The 15,713-nt window shown below is 41.9% G+C and overlaps 1 protein-coding gene across 1 annotated transcript in view; it reads right to left on the bottom strand.

Annotated features, from left to right (window-relative positions):
- Positions 1–14,770, bottom strand: part of celf6 (CUGBP Elav-like family member 6) — a 134,994-nt gene extending 120,224 nt beyond the window's left edge. Inside the window, 2 exon segments of the mRNA XM_029455800.1 lie at positions 4,782–4,864; positions 14,311–14,770. Coding sequence (XP_029311660.1) covers positions 4,782–4,864; positions 14,311–14,560 — 333 coding nt within the window. The 5' untranslated portion in view covers positions 14,561–14,770.
- Between the last annotated feature and the right edge of the window lie 943 nt (positions 14,771–15,713).

Genomic DNA, 15,713 nt, shown 5'->3' with positions numbered 1-15,713 from the left:
ACACACACACACACACACACACACAACTCTCACCTGGAATACTCAATACAAAGGCCATTCTACTGAATATATCAACTAACACATTTATTTGAGATAAATGGGAATAAAGGAAGGGGGTTAGGCATGTCAATGCATTTAAAAGCGTGAGTGTTTTTGTGTTTATTAATATCCCCTGAGAAGTCACTGTGGAGAAGTCACTTTGCCGTGAACACAATCCTGCTTTAATAAGCTGTTGGAGAACATTTACACAAATTAAACTTTTTTTTTTTTTTGGTTTATGCATTCATACTCACTGCCTATATGAGGCGTGTGTGATTTCAGCAGAGTAAAAATGTCAAGGGGAAAACTGCTGGTTGCTTATTCTCCCAGACAGAGGCATATGGCAGCTCTACGGTAGCCGCATCTGTGGTGTGATGCAGAGAGAGAGTGTCAAGAACATGGATGCACTGGTCCATGGCAGTGTGCTTAGTGACACATAATACTGGTATTGCACAATCTTCCGCTGACCCATTTTTGTGTGACACACACAGAAGTCAAGTTTCTGCACTATTCATGCACTCAATATGAAGACAGAAATGAGAGAAACCTCACTCAATTTGGTGGAAGCTGATACCTTCGAGCTCAGCCTCTCAAATGTGAAGAGGCGCTTGGTTGCCTCGTCATCAATGCAGAAGTTAGGTGCTGCCGGTACTCTCACTCGCTAAACAAAAAGAAAAGTGGATCCCTCCGCTGAAACCTCGTAGACGACGAGAATAAGGTCGGGGCGACACCCCACGCTCAGCACATTGCACAGATAAAGTATGGAAAAGGAGAGTGGGGGGGGGGGGGATGAAAAGGGCAGAAATATGATTAGGCATCGGGGGGGAGGGTGAATGAGAGACAACGAATAGCTGGATCTTTTTTTTTTCCAAGAACATTTTAATTGGCTTTTGGGCTTCAGTAGCATCCAATTAGCATGCTTGGTACACGCACACACCGCGAGCTAATTGGCCTGAGAGGAGAAAGCGGCGTGGCCCTGAAAGGGAAGAGCACGATTCATTTGAAGGTAGCAACATGTTGGGAGGCTACTTGGCAAACAGTTGCAAAAAAACATTTTGGTGCTGCAATTACAAATATTATTTATACTTTTCCTGCTGTCTTTATTGCCAGATGGTGTTGCAAAAAAAGAAAAAGGAAAGTATCATGATTGCCAGAAGGTTTATAGATCAACAACTTACCTGTATCTACACAAAGAAAGGAGATGTGAATGCATTGTTCATGAACTTCTCTTTGGCCCCAGTCAGTGTGTGAGCGTCCTAGGAATTACTCAGATCCGGGGAGGAATCATTCACAGGCATGACCTAACCTGTCCACATGCAGTGCCATGCTGCCCTACATCACTGGATGTGCTGAATGCGCAGGTAAACACAACAGCACTGTGAGCGCACCAAGGGCAAGAGGCTGAATCTCTGATTACATTTACTGTACAAACTGCAGCAGCAGGATCAGATGCACGGGACACCGAGAGCTCGTTATACTCTTTACATGCAATTAATCAAACAATGTAAACACAGCTCGCCTCAGCCTCAACAGACAGAGCAGGATTCTCTGTTGGGCAAGTCGAATATTGCATATACACACAGTCCAAGACTTATTCAATAAATAATTGTGAATTACGGACAATTTAAGATGTGCAGCCAATCTGGAGATGATGTAAGACTCGTGGCTTCCTGCTGAGATCACACACACACACACACACACACACACACACACACACACACACACACACACACACACACACTGTATATATCTGCCTCCTCTCTGTCACACTGTTAAGCCTTTAGTCTCATTCTTTTTTTGTGAATTGCACACAGTGCATACAAAAATATCCGAACTCTGCGGGAAATGTGACGCTTTGTAACAATGAAAGTATTACATGAAGGACGGCAGCACAAGTACAGCAGTCTGTCTGAGACTTATGAGGCTGGGCATGTACATGTTACTTCAACTGGGATGATCTGGGCTAAATTGGAGAGGAAATCTCCACTAAATTAACTTTTCTTTTTAAGAGTAAGACGCCAACGTAAAAAAGATCATCGTCATGTCCTATCAGCTGATTGTACTTCACATCTTTATGCATGTCGACGCGCTCGAAGAGAAGGTCATTTGTGATTTTCTTTCTCTTTCACAAATCGAAAGCGCAACAGATAACAGTGTTTTATTTCATTACTGGGCGTGGACACGTTGTACAGTGTTATGCTAAATCAAAAGACAATGGGAGTTTACAGCTTAACCTGCGCCCTCACCGGTCTGAACACGCCAACCTCTCAAGCCAAGAGGGTCAGCCTTTGTTATACACGGCCCATATTTATCCCATATGAATGATACCGACGCTCTTATCATAGTACTTTGGTCTGTTGTCTCTATTTCTCAGCTGACCAAGCTTCAACACACACTAATGTAGCAGACAGACAACAAAAATGGAGACATGGGAGAGAAATTGGAACGCTCTTATCACCTCTGTGCTCTCCTCGGTAGAAACTACTTTCCTTTTTGACAGATGTCAGACGGAGAATGAGACAGGCCGGGCTCACAATGCTCCGGCTTTGTCTGTCGCAGACCAAAGCAATTCATCAAATGCACACGCACACGGTTCCTTTCCTCATCTTTTGGATTTTTCCTTTGGTATGTTTTTAAGTACAGTACCGGCCTCATTTGTAGGCTCTTTCTGAAGAAACCTTTACACGATGTTACAGTCTGGGTCAAACATGGAAGTTAAATAAGTGAAATCCAGCATTCTCTGTGCTCCAGAGGTTTGTGGAGAAATACGTTGACTTTGAGGGCTGAGTGATGAAGCCATACGGGGACTCGCTGGATAAACATGAAGAATCAGGCTGTCGGAGGTCCTTCAAAGCTAACACATACTTCAATTTGCATTTAACCTCATAGGACTTTACTGTGCAGCTGCTGTTGCAAATGTGATTTACCTGCGTCCAATACATATTTTAGTCAGTGTTTGTATTAGTAAATTTTAATTTTGTATAATCTTCTGAGAGAAGGACTTGATTTGATTTATTTTCAAATGCCAGATGTCTCATTGGAACAACATTTGCCTGACAGTCCCACCGCCACAACCGGACTGCACAATCCTGTCTGTGTGGAGGAGCCGCCACTGCATTATACGGCAGAGCATCTCCAAGCATCAGGCCATGACAATGACAATGAGGCTTGTCCAGAAGTGTCACCTCTCTCGGTTTTTTCGTCTGTCTCTGTCTCCCTCTAACACACACACACACACACACACACACACACACACACACACACACACACACACACACACACACACACCGACACACAGACAGAACATCTTTATTAGCCGTCTGTATGCAGGCTGTGCACAGCCAGAGATTGCAGGACTGACCCCTCGCTGTGAGCTGTGCAGGGGAAATGTTTACCCAAACCCCACAGAACATACCATTAACCTTTTTTCTAGATAGAAGACAAACAAGAATCTCCCTCCATGAGGGCAATAAAGACGGGAACACTTCACCAGGACCATCATGACAATCATCTCATTATGAAGCTGCGGGAGGCAGTAACGGGCCCAGGGACCCGTTCTCCCAGGGACGCCGCAGTGTACCTGTGTGCCTAACATTCATCGAAGGAGCCTATGAAATGCAGTGAAGGGCAAACAGCTGATTAACCCAACAGTGAGGAACAATTTAAAGCCCTCCAAGTCCATCAACCACCTCTGCCCCCCTTTTTCAAACCTCCCCTACTTCCTGTCTCTTCCGTCCTGTCTCTCTGGTCCTCCCTCCCTCCCCGGAGATTTAGATGGATATCCTGAGGCTCTGATTAAAGCCCCAACCTCGGAGGGTGCCTTGTTTCGTGGTGAAGGGAAATGGGGGATGGAGGGGGCAGTGAGGAGCCTGGGCACAAGAGCAGTTTGTCATTCTTAGGGACCCGCGGGTGTAATTCAATCACACCTCGATAATTCCCCTGATGTGAGAGTTGAATCCCCCTCACACACATCAAGTACCGATAGACACCACAAGCTCACGCTGATCCCAGATTGAGGGTCTCCTCCTGGGTGGGCTTAAGAGCCCACTATTGGGTACGTTTTACCTGTGTCGTTTGAAGAGGCCATTATTTTAATTGAAAAAGTTACCCACACGCCAAAGGCGAACGATAGAGGATGGGGAAAAAAGCAAAAGAAAAAAGAACAGGCGAGAGAATTAAAAGAAAAACACCAGATGGTGATATACATGGTAAAAATGATTGTTTATACTTACTGTTTGATTATATGTGATAATGAGAGTGGGATTCCTCAAGGCAATTAGTGTCTGCGGCAGCCATATTGTGAGAGGACAGGGGAAGGACGGCGCAGGCTGTTATGAAGGAGCGCTTATCAAATATCTCCGGCGGGGTGATTAGTGTAATAAGACACTGCAAGGTGAGATAGGCCACTCACACTCTTTTAGTTCGTCTGTGTGTGTGTGCATGTGTGTGTGTGCATGTCTGAGTAGGTGAGTGAGCAAGACAGAATGTGTGTGAGGGCGAGCAAGAGAAAGGCAGAGATAGTGTGAGTGACTCCTTCCATCTGTTTCGATATGTGTGTGTGTGTGTCTGTGTGTGTGTGTGTGTCTGTGTGTGTGTGTGTGCGTCTTAATGTATACTGTGTCCCCATGTGACTTGGTGTGTACTAAGTGTGATATAATCCCTATGTTAATGTAGGTTCCCATGCCAGGCTGGCTGCCCTGGGGGCTTTAGCCTATGACAGAGGGCAGATCGGGGGCACTTACCCCTGGCAGAGTCTTCTGTTCATGGAGGGCGCTCTGGGCCTTCAGTGCTGACTCTCTGGCACAGTATGTTAGAAAGGCACATCCTAGAGTATCAGGGAGACAGGAGAGGGATAGGGTTATTCCACGAGACAATGAACCAACATTTATAATACAAAATAATAGAAATTGTGACAAGAAAGAGTAAATTTATGATGTTTTGTGCTTTTTAGGATGCTAAGTAGTCTTTATAGTAGACCACAAAACATGAAATCCAAAAGAAGTCATATCTATGTCATGATGATTTAGGGATTTCATCATTTAGTACCCATTAAATACAATGTCTAAAATGTAAAAGTTAAGAGCACAGAATGAAAAGCTTTCATCATCATCATCATCATCTTCTTCTTCTTTCCACGGGATATCTCCACCATGAAGCTCCATTGTTAACGCACCATGTAAAGCCAGTCTAACACCTCTCCATTGATGTTTGTTCAGAGATTAAACATCTCTACAAGTGCACAGTAACCTTCCAAATGGACCCGGAGATTTGTGATTTCCATTGAAGTAATTCCCGTCTACGCGAGCCGTAATATAAGATTTACTAGAGTTTTACAAGCTATTGCCAAAAACATGTATTATATTAAAATGGAATTCATATACTGCGCTGACAATTGGAACGTGGCTCTCTGAAGTTAATAGCTCTATACCCTCAGAGAAAATAACATGCTGGTTGAGAAATACGATTAAGATTTTACACATTTCTTTCAAAAAGTGACAACCCCTGTAGATTAGATTTACTGAACTCATGCATATTTTCACTGTTTAATAAGAATAAAATGTTCAATACGTTGTTTTGTATTTTTGTTTTACCATTCAGTGGAATGAGGTTAAATGGACTCCGCTAAATGAAACACACATATATGTAGAAACAGGTGTGTTAAGATTAAATGGGGAGTGGTGATGGGAAATGCTTTGTCACCCCACATCGAGTGTTATCCTTTTATTTTCATTACTGGAAAATATGCATGATGAATGATCACTTTCATAGTTATTGAACCGGGCACAGGAGGAAAAAGTCAAACTGTTTGCATATTCTCTTAGCTGCCAAGTAATTAAAACCCTCCTGGTTATGAGCTGAAACCGTTCCCCCCACACATCTCTGGAGACTTTTCTTTAAGTTGGAAAATTCAGGAGAACAGAATGAATATGCATCAATAAATAAGTCCCTAACAAAAATGTGACAGCTTTCATTAAAGGGTGAGTGGTTGCTCTCTTGCGCGCTTGGCAGAGCTGACAGTGGGTGACCCCGTTCAGAAGAGGTTTTGCACTGTGCAGCATAATTTCCTATTACTACATGTCACACCTGCTGCCAAGGATTCCCACGAGAGAAACAAGACACACACACACACACACACACACACACACACACACTCAAACATACAGATGATACATACCCGGCATAGCACCCATCACCCCCAAAAGCCAGCAACACACTCTGGCGCCCGGCCAAGAGAGCTCCCTTTCACGACAACCTTCACCCACCTCCACGACTAGGCAGTTACTCAAGAGGAAAAAGCAGCTAAACGACGCTGATGAAACAGCATGCCACACAGCAAAGCAGAAAAGTTTTGCAGCCTGGGGAAACACTCTTCATCCTTTGTGACATTACAAAACTGTGGGACATGAGCCGAGGCCTCCCCCGGGGGGCATGTCCTTGCAAAGGCTTATGGGAATTGTAGGCTGTTGCTGACACTCTTCTGCCACTGCCCTAACCTTTACTGGGGTGTCACTTTGGGTTAGGGTTATATGCATATTACCAAGAAGTTTAGTAAGATTGCATCACATGATTTACTGTCGGCTGGTATGAGTTTAAAATGTCCGTACCGAAAGGTTTTTCTTAACAAATTGAAGCTGTAAAGTTTTATTTTATCATTTAATAGCTTCGTTCTTTCCATGAACTGTGAAAAGTGTCCCTCTTAACATGGCATTGAAACACACTTTGAGGCGAAACAATTGTATAATTTCATTATAATATTTGTATTATTTACCTTTTTATCACCACTATAAAACATGATGCACAAACTGACCAGCAGTATGTGAAGTAATTAAGACTACAGCATTAGTGCAGACATGTTGAAGCACCAATAATCCAATAATATTCTGCTAATACTACTTTAAGAGCATTTTATTTCAAATACTTCTGTATTTTACTTGAGTGCAATTTCAAATGCAGAACTCGTTCGCCATACTTTATTGTAATGGGGCATTTTTGTAGAGCGGTGTTTGATTAAATGATGTGAATACTTCAAACTGCACCACTGTGGAGTTTGTCCAGGAGCATGCTCAAAGCAAATGAATCTGCATCCGAAACAAATGAAGCGATCTCCTCCCACTGTAGCTTTGTCTAGTTGCCTCCAGAAAAATAGCATGTGATACTATTAGTTCAAATGGTTTGTTAAACTGGACTTTTTGTGCAGTGTAGCCTTTATTATTCAGGCCAGCTGCGTGGCTGCCTCGGCTCTCCTCGCCGTGGAGGAAAACTGATGTGACTTTTATATCCAACGCTTCATATCCAACAGTGCAGGCTCAGGGGACATCTGAAGCCCAAAGGACTCAGGGACTGAGAGAGCCAGTTGTGGAACAGATGAGCATTCAGCTTGGAGAACATGAGGAGAGGTGCAATGATACCGTTTGAGGGGAGGTAACAAGGATGTAGCAGCTGGTAGCAGGTTAGGGCTGTCATTTTAAAATTATAAATTGACTAATTGGCATGGGATTACATTCATACTTGCAAGTTATCCCACATTGCTGTCCCCTCGGTATTATATGCAATCATACAAGAGGTGTAAGAAACTATCAATGCACTTGACTATCTTGATATTGTACAAGTATCGATTCTCAAAAACACTGCACGATTTTTAATTTAAAAGAATGTGTGTGTGTGTGTGTGTGTGTTTATACTGAAAGTCAAACGTTAATTCCTTTGCTTGGGTTGCACGAAAGGTAGAGCTGTGATGTTGGATGTTTGTGTGTTCTTTATACGATGACAGTTTCTCTAAAATCTGATTTTTATATATAAAATATAATGCCTCGCTAACAGTATCCCAATATATCGCAATGAATTGAATCGTGACCCGTGTATCATGATGCGTATCGTCTCGCCGGATTCTTGCCAAGACACAGCCCTAAATCATACAAATGGATATTTCAAAAACATACCACTTTCATTTGTCTGTGGTAACGCAGCAGAACGTGAACTCTGATTTAGTCTGCGCAACGTAACCACAAACACACTAAGAAAGACAACAGAAGCAGACATGATGTTCTCTGTGATGTATTACATAACTTGGGCAACTGAAGCAAGTCGAATTCTTTAAGCCTTTTGCAGATTATGTGTAGTTAAAAAGGATAAAACAAGAAGCGGGTTTGGTCCTTTAATACTTCAATGCTTCTCATTAGTGTCATGCTACTGGTCCTTAAGATGTACGCTGTTCATTTTCGGCAAATAACTCCGATAACATTAAAAGCTTACTTTGTGAATTAAAGTTTGAATCAACCAAAGACCGGAGGAAATAAGTTGCAGGCGTTAAATGGGGAGAAGAAGAGTTGGAGCACATGGCTCTGATGGTGGTTCAACAGAAGGACTGGTGGCTTCCTGTGATGAGCAGGTTAAGTGGGGTGAAAATAATACTTTGGTAATCAAAGACAATTTACCATAGTATAATTTCAGTGGGGGACACAAGTTCAACAAATTACATTTAAGGCAAATGAAAAAGTAAACCCCGCAAACTAGTTCAAAGAGAAAGCAGGAAATGTGAAATGTGTCTTTGCGAGACACGTTTCGGGTAATTACTTAAAGAACTTCCCCCCCCCCCTGCAACGCTTCTTCTAACAGTTTGTTTTACAATGGAAATTAGTATGTGCTCACAATTGCATGCATCCAGGCATTAAGAGTAAAGTGTGCTTTTTTTTACGGCATCAGGTACCTGTAATTGAAATAACTCCAGAACAAATTTGTATAAAATTTCAATTCATTAGCAGTGAATTCATGAATCATGAGCAATTTGCTCTCCTCCAGTCTCCTCGCACATGTCTGATCCAAGAATGTTCATTAAAGTGGGAAAAGAATGCAAATTAATTTCCAAAGAAGATCTAGGCGCAAAATAATTATGTAAAACAACTGGATGCTGCTGAACGTGACAGCCTGACCCTCTCATGGGCACTGAGACAAATAGGAGGTGAGCATTCATCAAGCGCTTCATGTTTCTGTGTTAACCACGCTATTACCTGCACGAGCATCCTTCCATCTTTCAGTCTATCTACATTCAGAGCGGTAAGCTGTCTGGTTCGCAAACAGGCGCCTTTCTAATGATCAAAGAGGTCATCTGTAGACTTACGCTACACCTGCCACTCAACTTACACAAACTGTCAGTCAATGTCCAACGCTTCCTCGACAACACTCGATAAAAACCCGGCACGGATCTGCAACTCCGAGTTGCCGTTACTAAAAATCTCAAAAGTAAAGGTTTTTTTAAAGCAACAGAAAGCCACAAAACTGTCTCCGGATTGATGAGACACTTTCAAGGATTTGTTGTTACATTCTATGACTCATTTGCAATTAGATATTAGTGCCCTACTGTGGTTTACTTTTGACATTTCATTGCCTAAGAGGTCTTTTTATGTCAATTTGGCAGGCTATTTATAGCCAATTACACTGCATGGACCTACCGAGGAGAGGAAAATGGATGAGGATATTTAAGAAGTCTTTGTATCTCTTCCTCCTGGCTGTGTGGTGCAGCTTAGAGTCCCTCCTCTCAGCATCAGAGACGGATTGATAGATAACGCTACTCAAGCAAAAGATTTGCCCCCCACTAACATTCAGCATGTCTGAACAATGCATGCATTCTGGCACTGACACTAAGTATTATGATAATGTAGTGCTCAGTGAAATGATGGATGTTAAACAGCACGACCTGGCTGCACAACACACCGACGAGCACCGTGTCCGCCAATAATGTCAAGTCATCCCACGCGCAGCATAAGGCTCCCTGACGACACACAAACTATCAAATCGACATTAAAGGCAACAGTGTCTAACAACTACGAGGCAGGATAGAATCATTGGCTAAAGGAAACAGACATCAGCATGCAGCTACACTAATCCACTGAAGTGTACAGCGAGATAGAAAGTACGAAAGTCCCCAGATATTCAGTGGAGTCCCTGGAGATACCCTAAATGCCCAAAGTCAGAATTCACAAAAGCACAAAACATCTGTTGAAAGTGGTGCAGTACAATCCACATGAATTAGTCATGAGCAAACATGACATATTTTGATCTGCCCTTAAATCCATAATTATGGTGCAATTCTGTGTCACAGGACTTGGGCTGTAAAAATAGTTAGTGCTGCAAATCATCAATTAGGAACGCTTTACTAACTGATGCCAACAGCCCTATACATCATCTCTGCGAGACAAATCAAATCTCTCTCAACCACAAACTAAGCTCAAAGACGGATTTTAAAGTAGTAGTCAAACTAAATTTATGCCACTGCACAAAATCTTTATGAACTTTATGTTTTTAGGGATTGTGGAGCCAATGTGATTATACTCCCACACACACACACACACACACACACACACACACACACACACACACACACACACACACACACACACAAACTCTTCTGTCATTCTGCTGTGAAGAATGTTTGTTAGTGTTTATGATGAAATTGTGGATTTAATTTGTTACAACATTTGGAGCCTCCTGGGCCTTTGGCATAATAGCTATCCACTGGCATATTATGCATTTTTTGGTGAGCCAAGCAGAACACAAAATACTTTTTAAACTGCTGTGCAAAACATATACTTTGGACAAAAGATTATTTTAAACATTATATTGTATTGATGCTGAAGAAATTATTCTATTCTTGATGGTAGTTACATCATGGTAGTGACCCGAGGGATTTCTACGGCGTGGCAGTGAACTGTCATGTGACCCGAACATTTACCGAGTACTGTGACATCATGATGTAAAAAAACAGAAAGAGGTTCAAATGACCTCGCCTCAGCACCGACCTAACATAACGTCATCGACTATAAAACTACAGTCCAATGTATGTTATTTATTTTAATGTATTTTATTTATTTATGTATGTATGTATGCATTTATTTATTGTATTTATTGTATTTATTGTATTTATTTATTTTATTTTATTTATTTATTTATTTATTTATTTATTTAGTTTTGTTTTATTTATCTTATTTATTTTATTTATTCTATTTATGTGTGTTTCATTCCAATTGTTTATTTGAACAAATACAATGTATTACTTTATTAATGTGATGGACCACCAGCCAACTGAAAAATCATTTCACTCTTAAGAGATCTTCTTAAATTCGCAATAGCGCTTTTTATTTGGCCCTTGGCAGCATGAAAAACTAATTGTGAACAGTAATAAAATCACCCTTTTAGTTGATTTGGCTAACTTATTAGCAAACTGTTGTTTATTTACATATCCAGCAGACCAAGCGTTGGCATTAACGTCCGTTTGGATTCTCCTTTCTGGCCACCTGATGAATGTAAGTCCAATACTCACTCTCCCTTTAGCTCTGTTTATAGTCTCCACTGTCTCTTAAGGAAAATGTATGGACGCTATAACACATTCAGCAGCTAGTCGAACTCAGTCTCTCACCTCCTGCTAAGCAGCGAGCGTATAGTTGTTTCTTTAATTATTTGTAAGATGTAGACGCTTTAAACTATATGATTGACATCCAATGCTGAAGGAGTTAAGTGCGTTTCTGATCCATCTGTGTCTATGTATATTCATATGCTGAATAAACTCAATAGAGTTTTTAACCCGGGGGACCCTGATGATGTTGAGTGTTGAGGCTCGATGATGAAGTTATGCTCTTAAATATAAAACGTTTACAAACATTCACAATTTATCAGAATTTATTTCAGCAGGTTAAAAGGGAGGGAAATGTTTAACAGCATAGCAAGACCAAATTGTATTTTTTATATTATTATTATTAATAACACTATATTATTATTATTATGGATTTTACCCTTGTGTTCGACTCTATTTACTACTTTAATATCCATTCTGCCCCAAAGCATTTATTTAACATTGATGAAGTCTGTGTGATGCGGTTAAAGCTGCGGACTGTAGGTGGGCTTTGAGATGGGATTGCTTCTGAAATTAAATCACAATTAAATGAAAAGTTATAAGTCTACTGATCCAGAAGACTGCTGTGCCGACCTTGGTGCAACCGAAGAACTTTCCCAGTTAAGTAATTAATTGTACCTTCGATGCCCCTTACATAAGCTTTACTCGCTCTCAGAATGGATGTTCATTCAGTGTTTTAAACCGCTCTCCTTGAGTAACACAGCGCATGACACACTACACCTACTTTGTCTGTTTTGTTAACGACACTAATCCCATTTTCTTTCCGTTGTACTTTCTTGCTTCGGTCTACAGGTATCACACATCGACACAGCAGGAGGCATGAGCAGGGTTTAGGTGAGTGGCCAATAAGAAAAACTCATCCATATAATGCATTGGGGAAATCGTATTAAAAGTGCATGCTTGTGCTCCCAAAGTGACTTTGAATGTCATGCGGGATGAAGTGGGCATAATGCATACATCAGTGGCCTTGGTGGAGGATGATTTGAACGGGCATACGGTCTGGCTGTGGAACAGGATTATCCGTCCCGAGGTAACCATCCCCCAGAGTGTTGACATTCAGGGATGGTCGAGGACAGGCGTAAACAACATGAACATCAGAAATATTGTTTTAATCGATCATCGGGCTCCAAAGAGGAACACTGGAAAGAGGAGGAGCAGGTTGCACCAGCGACTGATGTCTGGAGGAACAGGTGGTGCATGGAGACCTTCAGGGCTGCACACACTAGAAAACAAAGCTGAGCCCACACTCATTTCTCCCACAAGAGCGCTTGACTTGCGCTGATCAATAAGCTCATGAACTGTAGCCACTGACTAACATATACATAATTTGCTTGCCTTGTGAATAGATTATTTTCTACTGAGAGTAAACTGATTGTGAATTCGATGTGTGTGCATGTGTGTGTGTGTGTGTGTGTGTGTGTGTGTGTGTGTGTGTGTGTGTGTGTGTGTGTGTGTGATTTAAAATTATATCTAAAATTACAACATAATTAACGACTATCTCCAAAATACTATCAATTACAAACAGCAGCAGCAGCAGTGCTATAAGAATAGCGTCTTTATCTGATAATAAACTGTACGACAGACTGTTTGTGATGACACGGAGAGCGCTGGAAATGTGACCTTATTTTGGCTTTCAATTCCAATAAAATGCATATTTAAAACACTAACAAATACAGGCTTAAAAAGTCAACATTTTAAACATAATGGTAATAATACTCACTTTTATTATTAAATAATGTTTAATAGAATAAGATTAAACACTACTGGAGAAACTGGTGCAATTCAAAGCTTGTCATTTAAAAAAAAAATAGATCAACTTCTTAATGCAAATAGGAATAAAGCAGTGCCTTTCAAAATGTGGTTATTATATTTACATTACATGTATTATTATATTATAGTTGTATCTGCATTGCATGTGCACATATAATATGATTAGTGCATATGGCAATAAATTGTGTTTAATCCAGACTTGGACTTTTTTTTTTTTTGGAACTAAAAGACCCTCCAACCAAACCCGCACTCACCATTATAACTATCATTATAATTGATCGGTCCCTGACTAATTACTAAGTGAATACTGATCCCGCCCGGTTTGGACAGCGGGGTTGAGAACAGAACAAGCGAGAAGACGATGCATGCTGGATCCCAGCCTCTACTATTATCCTGCTTTGTACTTCCTGCCTGCAACCCGCCCACGGAGCAGCGTTACAATACAGCTGCCGTGTATTTTCCACTGCTTATGACGTCCGAAAAGTAGGCTACATATTAGCCTGCTGAAAGGTCAAAGCAGCATGCCAGCACCTGAATCACGGATGCTGATTGCCTGATCATGGTTTGCACTTTCCGCTCCCTTGAAAGCATTTTATTTCCCTCTGACAATATGCTGCAAATGGACTCTGTGATGCAGAACATAAGGATTCTTATTTTTCTTTTAGTTAGTGAAGATATTTCTGCAGCTAAAGAAATAACACAGCATCGGGCGCGTGCCTGTCCCGCCCCCTTAAACTAGGATGCTCAGCACATGAGATTCAATGTAAACACACGAAGGCGTTTTCAGCTGTAGTATTCACGTGGATCGGCTGGACACGGTACCAATTAACCCTGCACTCGCAAGACATTCACTTCCACGTGTTCTCCTTCTCACGCCTCATATATGTGTGGGTGCGTGCGTGTGTGTGTGTGTGTGTGTGTGTGTGTGTGACGGCTCTACGGGGCTCCCACTCTGTCCCAAACATCTGCAAAAATTAACACACTTTTCATGCTCTCTGCCCCAAAACTGAATTGGGACACTCTTTGATTTCTCGCTCCCGCTCTCCTTTTCATTTGTAAAGGAGCACAAAAGTAAAGATAGCAAAATAACCAACCTTTATGCATTCCCGTAAACCTGTCTTTCAGTACAGTGAGTTCGTATATCTTTCCGAATTCCTCAAACAGGGGTTTCAGGTCTTTTTCCTCCAGGTTTCTGGGAATCTGCCCGATGAAAAGCTTGATGGCGTCGTGGTCCTTCATTGGAATGGTGTTCTGGCCGATGGTAAGCCCGTTCATCCTGCCGGCGCTGTTCGTGGTGCTGAATCCATTCTCTTGCAGCACTCCGTTTGCAGTGACTGTAGCCATCTTTCCTCAATGGGCCGGCGAGCTGCTCTCTCTCTCACTCACTCACTCTCTCACTCTCTCACTCTCTCTCTCTCTCTCTCTCTCTCTCTCTCTCTCTCTCTCTCTCTCTCTCTCGCTTGCTCTCCTCTCTGTAGTCAACTGCACAGTGCACACTCCCCCGTTATACCTTCCTCTCTCCACACTCCTCCTCCGGTTTTCCCTCCCTGCTCTCTCCTCTCCCTTAACAGCTCCCTTGTTTGGAATCAGCCTTATTTATTTTTCTTATGCTTTATGTGTTACATTTTTTTTTGTAAAGCCCCCTTAACCCCCCCCCTCTGCTACCACTCTGCCCGTGACGTCACCTCGTACACTTATGCACAGACCACGCCCACTGGCTCATTTGCATAATGAGCGCGGACCAGGCCAATGGGAGAGCAGGATGACTGAGGGCCCCACAGGGCAGAGTAAGAATGCAAACATTTGTGTAGAGTGTAAAGCTTGGGACATTTAAACAGTGCGAAGGCAGCATTTGTGCTACTTCTTCTGCTCTTCTCAGTTCATTTAGTTTTGTTTTAGCGACGAGGCAACAAGGGGGAATAGTATCTTTGTAAAGGCAGCCCGTGTAATTATACCTACAACTCATTGTCATGCTGTAAATCAGTAGTTTTAAATATTTAAATAAACTGCTGAATCAGAATTTTAAACTGTCAAAGCACATTCTAAAGAATGGATCCCTTTATGTCTGGTTGATTTATAACTTTAATACATTTGAACGTGTGTATACTTGTACAAGGCAGGATTTACGATATGTAGACCATGCCCTGTCCTCATAACACTTCAGGTCTGCCGGACCCAGGTGTGCTTCTAAATAAGTGCTTTCATCTGGCATACTGGGCATAAAATAGTCCCTGTCAGATGTTTAGAAAGAAAACCAGCAGGGCTGTAAGTCCCGAGGTCTATTCATGAAAAACACTGCTGTGAAGCCCTGTAGAAATGTTCTCTACAGCAGTGCTTCTCAATCCTGGACCTCAGGAGCCAGGGCACCGCTGGTTTCCATTCTATCCAACAGGGACTATTTTACACGTGAGATGCCACCCAGGTGAATGCTATTTACTACCAGGGAGGGTGGAAAACCAACAGAGCTGTGATTCCTGAGGACTGAGAACCACTGCTC

The sequence above is a fragment of the Cottoperca gobio genome, chromosome 3, assembly GCF_900634415.1.
Source record: "Cottoperca gobio chromosome 3, fCotGob3.1, whole genome shotgun sequence".
In the NCBI taxonomy this organism is placed as follows: domain Eukaryota; kingdom Metazoa; phylum Chordata; class Actinopteri; order Perciformes; family Bovichtidae; genus Cottoperca; species Cottoperca gobio.
Note: the sequence above shows the minus strand (reverse complement) of the source record. Positions and strands in the feature narration are given on the sequence as shown.